Here is a 14,526-nt window from a genome sequence, read left to right as displayed (position 1 = left end):
GACACTGGGCTTTGCGCGCTGTAGTAAAACATAAAACATACAGAGTCGAGGTTACCTGCTGTCCTACCCTGTTTAATTCACAATGCTATTCTGCGCAGAAAAACAGCGTGATGCTGCAAAGAAGGAAATAATTACCCTTCAATGAACCTTGCCTCTCATACCAGCCAAGAGGATTTTAAAACGATAACAGCCCCCATTGGTGAGCTTGGTCCAGTCTCCCTTCGTTACTGTTGCTAGACCAAACATCAAAAGATCAGGGTTACATTTAACAAGACACGTCTTGTACCTGTAATTTTGAAGATCTCTCATCAAAGATGCACCCAAGAGGCCCCCTCGCGCCCCATTTAGGTTGTTACCAATAGAGGAGAATAGTCCGGTGTGCACTCAGCCCTGGAACACCGGCAACCTCATCAGCTATTGCATTTAGCGTGTCTCGTGCCGATTTTCGCACTGCCTGATTGGTTGTGTGAGTCACGTGCTTCCGGCCGCCATATTAGAATGGGTCCCGAGTCGCTGTAATACAAGGACACTGCGTGTATCTCGTAGAGTTCTCGCGGGATCTTGATCTTTCCTCTTAGATGGGCTTTATTGATTTTAAACATAATCCGTTTTTCTGTATTTACACGGTCCTAATAAGAGAGTCCTGATGCTGGATATTAGCATTTTGAACATGCCCATACCTCCGCTATAGAATGTGCCAATTTAGACGTGGTGCCCCTTTTCACAAGCTCTTATTATTGCCAGTTTAAATATTATGCTTGACTCGCCTGCAGATATTATTTAAAAGGATATCTCTCATATTGGCCCGCTTATTCATATAGCTTGATATTAATACAATCGATGCCTCAGGCATGGTCGCCATCTTGGATAGGTAATTCTCCTATTGTGAATGCTATATTCTCTGAATTTTCATGCGAAATCACGCGGGATTTCGCCGTGAGTGCCGTATTTTCATTCTATAACTTTATTAGTCAGAAACATTATATCTGACCACACATCTTGTTGCAAAATAGGCAAGAATTAACAATTTATTATGGATTTTAAAGTTATGATGCCACTGCTTCCATAGGTCACAATTGTTATGTATTGCTAAAGTTTGAACTTATGTGTGTTGTATATACTGTATTGGTATTACACACATAATATGGTTATGTTGAACTTGTGTGTGCTGTATAAACTTCATTGATATTACACACTTAGTACCCCACTATCCACCACTACATGTGCGACACTATTATAAGGCCTGTTGTGGACCTATATTTTCTCTTACTGAATTAGGTGGTAATTAGAGCATCTAGCTGGAATGATGTTTTCGGGCCTGCAAGTACACAGCATTCAGTAGCTACCTTTGCAAAAGAACATCTCTAGCGTAGCTTATTCCACTCAAGGAGTTCGTTGAGTCCTTTCTGTTCACTCTTTTCCTGGAATATCCCTCTAGCTTCTTTTGTAATTAAACGTCTCTCTATTGTCTGGGCATCCCCTGTTACTCTCTCCAGGACAACCCACGTGAAAGTGTGTCTGTTGCGGTGGCAATGTTGCACTAGCTTCGTGGTAAGTTTTCGCTTTTTATGGTGCTCACGTGTTCCTGGATGCGAAGCTTTATTTTGCGTGTAGTGAGCCCGATGTAGTCCAGGCCACACTCACACTTTAGTCTGTATACTACGTTAGTAGTGTTACAGTTACTAAACTGTTCAAATGACCAACTATTACCAGATTGAAGGGTCACTGTAGAGGTTTTGCTTGTTAAAGGACATACTGAACAATTTCCACACGGGAAATGTCCATTAGGAATTGTGTTCGCTTCTGGTCTTTATTATCCACTTCGGATTTCAAGATGCCACCCCCACGCTTTGCATTCCGAAGAGCCAACAATCTAAAAGATAAACTGGTGCATACCAGGGTAACTAACATTTCTGAACCAGAAGCGAACACAATTCCTAATGGACATTTCCCGTGTGGAAATTGTTCAGTATGTCCTTTAACAAGCAAAACCTCTACAGTGACCCTTCAATCTGGTAATAGTTGGTCACTTGAACAGTTTAGTAACTGTAACACTACTAACGTAGTATACAGACTAAAGTGTGAGTGTGGCCTTGACTACATCGGGCTCACTACACGCAAAATAAAGCTTCGCATACAGGAACACGTGAGCACCATAAAAAGCGGAAAACTTACCACGAAGCTAGTGCAACATTGCCACCGCAACAGACACACTTTCACGTGGGTTGTCCTGGAGAGAGTAACAGGGGATGCCCAGACAATAGAGAGACGTTTAATTACAAAAGAAGCTAGATGGATATTCCAGGAAAAGAGTGAACAGAAAGGACTCAACGAACTCCTTGAGTGGAATAAGCTACGCTAGAGATGTTCTTTTGCGAAGGTAGCTACTGAATGCTGTGTACTTGCAGGCCCGAAAACATCATTCCAGCTAGATGCTCTAATTACCACCTAATTCAGTAAGACAAAATATAGGTCCACAACAGGCCTTATAATAGTGTCGCACATGTAGTGGTGGATAGTGGGGTACTAAGTGTGTAATATCAATGAAGTTTATACAGCAAACACAAGTTCAACATAACCATATTATGTGTGTAATACCAATACAGTATATACAACACACATAAGTTCAAACTTTAGCAATACATAACAATTGAGACCTATGGAAGCAGTGGCATCATAACTTTAAAATCCATAATAAATTGTTAATTCTTGCCTATTTTGCAACAAGATGTGTGGTCAGATATAATGTTTCTGACTAATAAAGTTATAGAATGAAAATTTGGCACTCACGGCGAAATCCCGCTAGATTTCGCGTGAAAATTCAGAGAATATAGCATTCACAATAGGAGAATTACCTATCCAAGATGGCGACCATGCCTGAGGTATCGATTGTATTAATATCAAGCTATATGAATAAGCGGGCCAATATGAGAGATATCCTTTTAAATAATATCTGCAGGCGAGTCGAGCATAATATTTAAACTGGCAATAATAAGAGCTTGTGAAAAGGGGCACCACGTCTAAACTGGCACATTCTATAGCGGAGGTATGGGCATGTTCAAAATGCTAATATCCAGCATCAGGACTCTCTAATTAGGACCGTGTAAATACAGAAAAACGGATTATGTTTAAAATCAATAAAGCCCATCTAAGAGGAAAGATCGAGATCCCGCGAGAACTCTACGAGATACACGCAGTGTCCTTGTATTACAGCGACTCGGGACCCATTCTAATATGGCGGCCGGAAGCACGTGACTCACACAACCAATCAGACAGTGCGAAAATCGGCACGAGACACGCTAAATGCAATAGCTGATGAGGTTGCCGGTGTTCCAGGGCTGAGTGCACACCGGACTGTTCTCCTCTATTGGTAACAACTTAAATGGGGCGCGAGGGGGCCTCTTGGGTGCATCTTTGATGAGAGATCTTCAAAATTACAGGTACAAGACGTGTCTTGTTAAATGTAACCCTGATCTTTAGATGTTTGGTCTAGCAACAGTAACGAAGGGAGACTGGACCAAGCTCACCAATGGGGGCTGTTATCCTTTTAAAATCCTCTTGGCTGGTATGAGAGGCAAGGTTCATTGAAGGGTAATTATTTCCTTCTTTGCAGCATCACGCTGTTTTTCTGCGCAGAATAGCATTGTGAATTAAACAGGGTAGGACAGCAGGTAACCTCGACTCTGTATGTTTTATGTTTTACTACAGCGCGCAAAGCCCAGTGTCCTTTGCAGTGGCATTGAAAGTGGTTTGCCCTGAGGAAATTGCCTGATAGATACCAAGGCAATGAAACATGTCGGCTGTAAGTAGGGTGTGAATCGATTGGTAGTATTCACATCTTCCTTTTTTATTGTTCATATATGTACCGTATGCAACAAGAAGGAACACTATTAAAGAAATTGTCCCAGTTGCATAATATATTATATGTTAATTGTTGAATGTTGTATGTTGTGTTACATATAATTTGTGTTCACTGCACCACTCACTGTCTTTTCTTTGGGTTTAGGACACGTTTCCGTTATAGCTTGATGGCACCCCAATGATGATAACAGGGCCATCCTGGTGAGTACCAGCCAGGGGCCCCATTGGTGGTGCGCCCGTGAGGTGCTATCTCGCTTTCTCACCTTTTTTCTGTCGTTACACTAGGTGAATGTGGGTTTTGTACTTGTTTAAGTCTGTCTATCAGAGTTGGGCTATTTTTAACAGTGGCAGCAGACTGAGACATCCCCTACTCTAGATTTATTGTAAGAAGAGAGGTATGTTGTAATTTATGTACAACCAGCGATGCCTGCAGATCTTTATATGGTATGGTAACTGCCTTGAACACTAGGACAATAGTAGTTTGTTGGTTCATTTCTCCTCCCAACATTCCACAAACCAAGAGTAAACCAGAAGAACACTCCCAGCCATACATTCCACATTCCAGTACATTTCCCGCTAGCGCCAGGATACCACAGAAACACTGCTACAAGCTGACTTGTTTTTTGTGCAATCCAGAATTCCTTCCACCTGACAGGGACTCCACCCATGACTGCAGTAATTTTTTGTGCGCTGATCCCTGATGTAGCCAAATGTAGCTGTGTAGCCCTTGCAGGATTTATGGTCATTGTTCGCACAACAACTGCATCAGGCTTCTGTATATTCTGACTAAACTGTTATATCATGTACGCAATTGTACTATTGTTAAATTAGCTATATTTGTATGTTGTGTGTAGCCGGCTAAGACTGGCCATGTTGCTTTCTCATTGCTAAGGTGACCTAGTTTAACGACTTCTATAGTGTGTGGTAGGGCACCATGAAACCAACTTTGGTGTTCTTATGTTTGTGGTATTTCTAGATCTTCGTAAGCTGTGTAGTTACGTGGAATGTTAGTTGCAGTGTAATTTTGAAACAATCTTGCGTGATCATCTGCTGCTGGGAATTTAACCCATGAATAGAATACCTCTGTCCTAAATGATTTGTGGGCCTTAACCACGAAGGTAACGCCCCCAAGCTGTGAGTGCGAGGCCATGTTGTTGCAGCATCTGAGTAACTGTCTGCAATTTTCAGGTATTTTTACTGCTTCTGGTTCTGCCATCAGAGTATGTTGATATCAGAGAGGGTACCACTATGGGGCAATCCTTTGGAAGGATCAAGCTTGAACAACCTACAGCCAAAACATAGTGGATTCCTACTCCGCTCAGGAGACATTTCCTTAACAACTCGGACGGCGGTGAGTAGGGTTCTTTGGGTATATGAAAGAAAACATCTCAGGTGATCCATTAAATATGAACCCAAGCTGGAAAACGGAGGCGGTGCCATGTCATATGACTTTTTCCTCATCAGTAAAGCGGTGCATTTATTGGACAACATAAACCTTTGGATGGTCTGAGTCTGATTCCCTGCTAGGTCACAGTGTACCCTTTGCACCCCTAACCTTACAGGGTGACAGATGTGTGTGCATCATCAGAACAGGACAACCCTGACTCCCCAAGGAAACCATGATCACAGATCTAGAACCTTTTCAGTTGGACTCTCATGTGTACCCAAGGAAATGCACAAGAAATACACAACCTGCAATTTCAATATCTATTGGAGCAGTGAGATTCTTGAGTAAAATATGTACTCTGCAATCACTAAACACAGGCCCTCGTCAGCAACAGACTTAACTACGGCAACGCACTCTACGCAGGAATCCCAGCCAAAAACATACGACGACTACAAGGCATCCAAAACGCCTCCGCCCGACTGATCGTCAACGTCCCCCGCCGCAACCACATCACCCCCCACCTGAGAGACCTATACTGGCTCCCCGTCGACTAGAGGATCATTTTCAAGCTCCTCACCCACGCACACAAAGCACTCCACAAAGCCGGACTAGCCTACGTGAACAGCAGACTCCGCTTCTACACCCCCAACCGCCAGCTCCGCTCCACCAGCCTCGCCCTCTCCGCTGTCCCCCTCATCCAACGAACAACCTCCGGTGGCAGATCCTTCTCCTACCTCGCCGCCAAGACCTGGAACACCCTCCCTACCCACCTATGGCAGACCCAAGACCTACTCGCCTTCAGAAGCCTCCTCAAGACCTGGCTCTTCGTGCAGTAGCGGCACCCCCTCCCCTCAGTGCCTTGAGACTTTCACGGGTAAGTAGCGCGCTTTACAAGTACTCTGATTGAATGATTGATTGATTAATAGAAAGAATCATATTAGCATGATTAGCAATAAAAAACAGTGGAGAGAAGAATAATTCCACCATTGTGCTGAAACAATGAATATATGCTGGTATATATGTTATGGAATGTAGTGTGCTCCTAACTAGTGCTCCCTAACCTTGTTTATTTTCGGGTGGATGAGCTGCCAAGAATCCCTGCCGGGTGATCTAACTCCCCATTACCTGCGGGCGAGAGATGACAGCAATCAGCTGAGCTGGAATTCCGGCGTGTCCTGACCTCGAAGTGTCGAAGTGTCAGCAGAGTGCTCCTCTAATTTAAACGAGAAGTAGTTTGTATATATAATAAGCAGCGGCCATGCTGGTCTATGTCAGGCGGCAATTGTTTATGTTAGCTAGATAGATTTGTGCTGTGAACTTTATACATGGTACTGAATGTTCAAGGCGTCATGATAGTGTGCCTACAAAGTTGAAATGTAAGCAGATGCAATTTCGGGGAATGCTAACTTGCACTGACATATATGCAAATGCATGTGAAAAGTCACTGTGTTGCAGAAAGAAGGCAACTTAAGAAACATGAGCATGAAAATGGCGTTGTTTCTAACCGGGCCACGTGGCAATAGTAAAACAGCCATATAAGTGATTTTTATACATTTTAAAATCTTTGTTCTAAGAATAGAACAGACCAATTTTGGTGGCTGTGTGTTTTCTTTTTTGTGGCACAAGCTTGCAATAAAAAACTAAAGGCTAAACATTGCACCTGCCTGCCAGGGCGGACCTATTGGCTTTGGAAATGCTTGTTTTTTAGAAACCTTTGTAGTTTGCAAGTGCTGCATCCATTTCATATTTTGTATTCGCCAACTATTTGAGTCAACCATCTCCCATTATTTAGTACGGATGACCTGCTGTAAGGGGACATGCAGAGTGGCGCAAGGATGCTAGGAATATAAAGAACAAGTGAGTAAATAAACTGCCACAGTGTATATTACAGCATACTTGTGTGCAAATAAATCCCCAAACTTGGTATTGAAAAATATGATGTGGTCATACACATGAAAAACTGCTAGCTGTTCGTTCCCACATAGATACGAATAAAGAAATCATAACATTGGCAAACAATGATATATGTTATTGACCAACCTTTAGATTTATATGTATAATTCGTAGGAATGTACGGTTTTAAGCATATCTGAGCCTGTTTTACTGACACTTGTACACATTAATCATGCTGGTTAACAAGTCATATTTTTCTGAGATATTTTTAGAATTGTGTTTATAAGCAGCATATAAATTGTAAAAGGATATTTCTTGGATTCCCAGAATACATTGGTTTGCCATATTCTGACACTCCTCTCCTCTGTTCGTGGTCCATGGTCTTTTATTTATTATCAGGCATCCATCCATAGCTTGTCGTTTGGCAGAGATTATATGGGTCGTCGTAGTCTGCTGTGGCAATTCAGTGATAACCTAAAAGAAGCCATTTGTCTCACCTCTGTGAAAGCACTATGTTCTGAATCTGAAAATCAATGGAAGGAGGTTCCTGCCTCTGGAATATTCCGAGTTGATCTTGAGGAAAGTGTGTCTTCAAAAGCTGTTACTTTACACAGGTATCCATGGAGATTGAAATATGCAGAGTATTTGACAAATAGGCTGTTCTAGTAGTAAAGTGGGGCCATCTTAAATGGGGCGGCCTCCTAAGAAAAATTTCATTAAAGCAATGGGTTTATTGTCAATAATGGTTGATTGTGAAATGGGATTTACAATAATAGGCACTGAACGATTATTCATACTTATTTTTAAGATGGCAATTTATTCCTCCAGAATTAAATCACAATTTTTGTATGTTATATTTGCCGTCTGCATATAGAGTATAATATTGGCAGAAAGCCACCTGAGCACTATGCATCAGGATGGGAAAGAGTAAGGCAGGCGAATGCTGTGCAGTAACAAGAGGCAGGGAGAGCAAGCCGATGGAAATACAAGGAATTGTGAGGAGTAAATTAAAAACATTGGCAGATAATTCATACGATGTACACAAGATGAACTGGGAATCCCGTTCCTGTTTACCTCAGCGATCAGCAAAAAAACCTTGTAGGCACTTTTCCTGTGGCTCCGCTCCGTTGACGTTTATGGAGTTTAACATGAGGGAAACAACCTTTTTGGTGTTAAAACATTAACCTTTGGTTTAAATCTCACCCGGTGGACTCTTGAACCATGACTTCTCATGCACAGCAATTACAAGCCGATGTAAACGCCATCACAGTTATAGAAGATTACAACTCACATTTCACCAAGTCCGTAAATCTAGTTCCATGACTAAAGCAGTTTATAATAGGAGGGAAAGTTATATTGTTTTGCTGATCTGTAATGGTGAGTTTAAAAAGAAGCACACCGTTGGTTTTTAACAGCTAATAGGTTAGGAGGTAATCCATGAGCAGAGTATTGTAGCGGCGGTTCTGAGACAGTTAAAAACTATTTTAGTACCGTGCAAAACGGTGTAGAGTGAGGCTCGCATTTTAGAAATCAGCATGAAAACCCACCACAGCCGGAACTTTATTAGGATAGACTGAGCTTTGTATTAAAATACACCACCAACTTCAAGCAAGCGTAAACAAGGGGATATGTGTTAATTTGTTTAATAAAGTGAGATTTCCGTGAGGGTTAGAGAGCTCAGCACATATCCAATGCATAGTTTCCTTTAACAGCGCCAAAAAGAGGCACCTATGTAACGGGAACACTAATTTCTAACTATGCTGTTAGTTAAGAGCAATACGGGCACTATAATATTATTTACATATAGGCTGCAATTCTCTTGACTGCCGACAGAGGGCCGCCCTTGGCATTACGTTGTCAACTCTGCCCCAAGGAAGCGCCCTGTTAAACATCTTCATTATGTCTTCTCGTTGTATTATAGCAGTTGTTTCCACAATAGCTAGTACAGACAGCTTCAGGTTTTACTACAGTGTCTTTATTATCAGGATCACCACTCCTCCAAACTATCTGGAGACGGTGAAATATCTTACTTATCAAGTAAAAAAAGCAATATGTGAGACCTTTAAAAAATGTATTCGTTTCTTTTATCAGCTCCAAGTAGGACGATAATGATAACTGATCTCAAGAGTGATAAAGAACTGCAAACTCATTTGTTAAAGGAGCGACACAAAATTTATGATCAATGGTAATAGAAAACAATCATTGGCTGTGGCGGCTGTTGGTCTTGCATACAATGAATTATGGGTAGGTTCTATTTACCATATCTTCTTTACCATGGCCTCATTAGAGATTTCCTTCAGACGATAGGCTGCAATTCTACTGACTGCCGACAGAGGGCCGCCTTCGGCATTACGTTGACAACTCTGCACAAAGGAATGATTTGAATAGCGCCCTGTTAGCCAGCTTCTTCAAGTCTCCTAGTTGTTTTATATAGTTGCTTCTACGTTACCTTGCGTGGCGGGGGGGGGGCACGATTCACTGGCGGGAGTGATAGTTGCTGCCAGATGGTGGCGCGCGCTCCCGCGAGTGAATCTCCTGATGTGCATGCGTTGCCATTGAAGGCAATGGAATGCATGCACGTGCTTGGCTGAAAAGCCAAAGTGTTCGGAAAAGGTGGTTTTCCTTTGCAGCGCATGCGCGCTGCAAAGGCTCGACCTAAAAAGGAAGTTTCCTCTTCTTCTCCAGAAGAAACCATGACATATGGTACTAAAGACAGTGCTTACCAAGTGTCTCCCTTCGATGTGCCTGATCGAATCACAGGACGGGCAGGTTTGAAAGAACTTGAAGCTCTCAATCCTTCACGACCTTGGAATTTTATAGAAATTAACATCACTGGGGAAGAGCTTAAAGAAATGAGAGAAGAACACATTCGCCACTTGGTGCTTCCCTTGTGCACTGGCCTTGCTGATAGCATTGGTTGTGCAGTGTGGTTTGCTTCCAGAGGAATTGGCATAAATACTAATCATGGAGAGCCCCATTTATATACTAGTGTTGCAAAGGTTGTACTGACAGGAATTGGTGCAGACGAGCAGCTTGCAGGGTACTCCTGGCACAGACCTTCGACTCCAGACCTCTGGACTAATGCTTTAATAGAAGAACTCAGTATGGAACTGGGACGCATCTCTTCTAGGAATCTTGGCCGTGATGACCGGGTTATTGGAGATCATGGGAAGGAAGCTAGGACTTGAACCTGCGAGACTTACCCCAGACTGTGGAGACCAAGCGATTTGGCTGATGCCCGGTGGAGCAACCTGATAGCTAAAAGAGGAGATTGGTTGTGGACTTCCCCCCCCTGACGTCACCTACCCTGCCAGACCTTGGGCATATTTTCCCCTTGTCTCTACGTCCTATCTTCCTCATAACCCCTTTACCCTAGCCCCTCTCCCTTCCTCGCTCCATCCACCCTGTCCCCTATGTTCTTTTAATGCTTTTCTTGATACTTATCTAACTTTTAACTGATGTAAATTGCAACATTATTGTTCCTCATGTAAAGTGCTCTGATTCCTTCGGGTCCAGCCATCGCTATACACAACTCATCAATTAAATATGCTCCCATTTAGTACTCTTTATCTCTTTGTCTGCTTCCCTAGCTCCTATCCCCTCTCCCCTGAATCTCTCCCCTTGCCTGCTACTCTGCCTAGCCCCCTGTCCTTTGTGCCCTTTGACTAAGCACTCCTTCTCCCCTTGTTGGTGAAGATCCAATATTTATATTCTGGAGTCTCAGTGAACCCGCTGAGAGAGTCCACTGCGCCAAGGGAGCCACTCACACTTGAGGTATGGTATGGCACCCCTTGCCAAAGCACTCCCTCTCCCCTTTTTGGGGAAGGATTCAGTATGTAGGCCTTGGAGTCTCAGAGACCCCTCTGAGAGAGTCCACTGCGTAAAGGGAGCCTCTTGCAACAGAGACAGGGAAGGGATACCACTTACTTTTATCTCGACCTTACAAGTAACTCTGTTGCCATTCTCTAAGTACTGTGTAACCTCTGTAACGATGTAACCTGTAACTTTGATCTGATGCTCATGTAAAGCGCTCTGATATCTTGGGTCTAGCCAGCGCTATATAAAACCTTTAAAAATCAATAAAATAAATAAAATATTGTATCTGAAATAAATTGGCTATCCTGGTTTAAATGTTAGATAGTTATTGAGACGCGTGTGCTTGGCATATGCCATGGAGGTGGGGGAAAACGTTGCTGTGTGAGTGGTTGCCACTCACATACATTTACACTTTGAACACCTGCACTTTCTGGAAATGTATAACCAATAAAATAATTTGCTAATATTCCAATAATGCCTTCATCTTTTTTATGGAGCTAAATGATGGTGAGCGTTTTCTGCTCTTAATTTCATTTTAGGCAGTCACCTGTGTTTTGTTTGAACTGCCAAATAGTAAACTGTTTAAAAATCCTTACACTGAAGTTTCTGCAGGAAGGAGGAAATTCCTTATGGATTAATAGGAATGGCTTCGCCAGTTGCACCTTTACATTTGAATAACACCCACCAGAATTCTCTCGTTCAAAGGTGCTCAACAGGGGACGAGGATGCAGAATTCTCTGCACACAAGACTGCTATAAATAAGCAGGGCAAATTAAACATCAACAGAGAGAAGGGACTTCCCAATCTAGGCACTAACATTGACTGTCCTCCTGTTGATGCAAAGAGGAATGTTACAAGAACACCAGTGTGCTGCACTTCACCTTGATGGTGATAGAGCCCCCTCAGCCTTCAACCGGATACTGCAGGGAGAAGGGGGCCCCTCTAGAGGCACCCAAAGTCGCTTTCTGAGAGGCTTTCAATGTCGAAAAGCCCAACATGGAAAGGCTGTTGGAAACCGACATCCTAATCCCGTTGGTGAAAACGCCGTCCGCATGGCATTATGATGGGTTTTTGACTGGGAGACGGGCTCCATGAGCCCGTTGGAGGCCAGCTGTAATGACCGGCCGATTTGAATTCGGGCTGCTGTAATACTAATATGGCTGTCGATATTCAAACCAAGGATGACGGCCAGAAAGAATCCAACGTGCGGTCGGACGGTTTCCGACCGACATACTAATGAGGGTCAAAGAATCGTGAAATGTGCTAAAAAGAAAACGTAATGTATTTCAGGCAATTGAAAAGTAACAAGGAGAATCAACTTCGAAAGTGAATGTAAGTAGTGGAAAACATTAATGTAAGAACTTGCTTCGTGCAACTGACAATTATTCATGTACTAAAAGTGCTTATTAATTGTGTCCTTTTACATGTAGGTAAATGCAGTAATTGAAAGTGCCTTATTTTCCATGGAAATTCGTAAAGCTCATATGATACTTCCTTATGTTAGCTGAACTTTGTAGGCCTCAAATGCAGTTCCCTGGAAACTCTTGCTTTACTATTAGTAGTTTGAATTTAATGTGTGCTGTTGAGTTTGTTCTTTCTCCAGTGCTGTGTTGCAGGTAAAAGAAGCACTCTGATTAGCAAGAATAATGTCTTTGTTTTACCAGACAGGCAAGGAGAGAGGAAGTTAGAATCATGTGGCTTGAGTCGATAACGGAAGGTCGTTGTGCTTCACACAGAAAAAGCCTTGGGCACCAAGGACAAAATGTATCAAGGAAAGAACACCATTGTCCCGTGGAAATACACCTCTTGGATTGTACCCAGAGCAGATGGCGTGACTCGAACTGGCTTCTGGGAATGTTACCTATGAAAAATGGAAGACATCAAAGCATACCCGTCCCACTCGGGGTGACAAATGCAAAAACAACAGTTGATGGACAGAATGCAGAACAATGTCATACATTCACCCCAGTACATAGATCTGGGCCTAAATCCATCGTTTTTCTGCTCACCACACCACCCCAGTTCAGACATGGCCATATGCAAATCAGCCTTGACCCTGTGCCTCATGGGAACAGACCTACCCAAACTGCCACGCCATGTCTTCCCTGGACCGTGATCAAGCATCCTACGACTGGTTTCTGGCTATCAGCGTCTTCAGCCAGGATAGCTACTGCAGCCTGGGTAAGGTGAGGCATGCACCCCTTACTAAGATATATGTTACCTATATCTACCTTTAATCATTGCAATCATTGCACATCAAAACTTATCAGTCACCCCTATGGCAGGCCTTATCAATCCTGAAGGCAGGGTGCTTGGTTTCATGTGAGAGGGTGCCCATGTATGAGCTGGGCCCCTCTGCACCTTTCGGAGCCTATTCTCTGAGGCTGTTCTGTGATGCAACCAGACCATATACTCTTAAGTGCATTATAACCTAGCGGTAAATGCTAACTTTGGAATGGCTGCATGGAAACATGTCATGTTTGGTGTCAAACACTTTGGAATTCTACCCCCTGCCAGTCCTGGCGGCGGGGGTAGAATTCCATCCTTCTGGAGGGAGAGACATGTACACACTGGTCTAACCGGTAAAAGTTTAAAAGAACACTGCATCACAAAATGGATGCTGCAGCCACAGATCTGGCCTCCTGCTGCTGACCAAAACTCCGACAGGGAGGCCTGGACAATAGGTTTCCTGTCACAGGGAGGTGTGACCACCTCCCAGACAGGCTTTAGTGTATTGGTGCTCGGTGGGTGCACTCTGAGAGTGCTTTGAAGTCAGCACTGGGGGGCACATTTGGTGTCCCTGTGCATAGCCCAGTTCAAACCGGTCGCAGGGGCTACCAGCCCCTGCTCTGGCGTGAAACTGGACAAAGGAAATGGGTGTATCCACCCCTCTTTCCAGATCCTCCCATAGGTGGGTCCCCAGTGTATGTCCAACCCCTTTCTTTATTATAAGTAAGGAACCCCTGGCAAAAGGACTTTAGATTACACCTGGGCGAAACTCTGAAACTGAACCCTGGAACTTCAACGCTCTACTAAAGACTAGAGGACGGAAGAATCTCACTTGGGGTCAAGGAGTGACTCCCTTGCGCAAGCAGGCACAAACAAAGCATTTGCCAGTCTGCATCTCTGAAGCTCCCGCCGGACTCTGAAATATTTGCAGCCCAGGAAGAGGATTTCCAGACTTCTCAGAGGCCGAACCGAGTCCCCAGCAAAGCTGAGATCCACAGCCCTCACGAGTGACGTGGAACTGGAACTCCTGGACACTGTGCACATTTCCTAGTGCATTGACTTCCCGACGCCTCTTGAAGTTGTGCTTTGGGTTACTTGTAGCCCAACCCCCGAACTCCATTTGCACCGAAGATTGTGGGCCTACACTCTACGAGTGTTCCGTGAGCCTGCTTCTTGCATTTCAGATCAAGGCTCCTTCACGATCCCTGGTCTGTCAACTGGTGGGTCCCTACGGAGGCAACTCTGATTTTCCTTGGGCTTCTCTGGTTGCTCCAGATGTGCCCTGACTCTCCACTGCGTGCTGAGTCCCTCAGACCTTGCTGGTCCACACCGAAGCATTT

At 43.7% G+C, this 14,526-nt stretch overlaps 1 protein-coding gene across 1 annotated transcript in view; it reads left to right on the top strand.

The window, feature by feature from the left end:
• The window catches only part of LOC144752636 (asparagine synthetase domain-containing protein 1-like), a 103,063-nt gene extending 92,734 nt beyond the window's left edge, over positions 1–10,329 (top strand). The window contains exons 3-5 of the mRNA XM_078640516.1: positions 7,469–7,782; positions 9,301–9,326; positions 9,827–10,329. Coding sequence (XP_078496642.1) covers positions 7,469–7,782; positions 9,301–9,326; positions 9,827–10,329 — 843 coding nt within the window. The remainder of the gene's footprint in view (positions 1–7,468; positions 7,783–9,300; positions 9,327–9,826) is intronic.
• Positions 10,330–14,526: the final 4,197 nt, after the last annotated feature.

The sequence above is a fragment of the Lissotriton helveticus genome, chromosome 5_1 (assembly GCF_964261635.1).
Source record: "Lissotriton helveticus chromosome 5_1, aLisHel1.1, whole genome shotgun sequence".
Classification (NCBI taxonomy): domain Eukaryota; kingdom Metazoa; phylum Chordata; class Amphibia; order Caudata; family Salamandridae; genus Lissotriton; species Lissotriton helveticus.
Note: the sequence above shows the minus strand (reverse complement) of the source record. Positions and strands in the feature narration are given on the sequence as shown.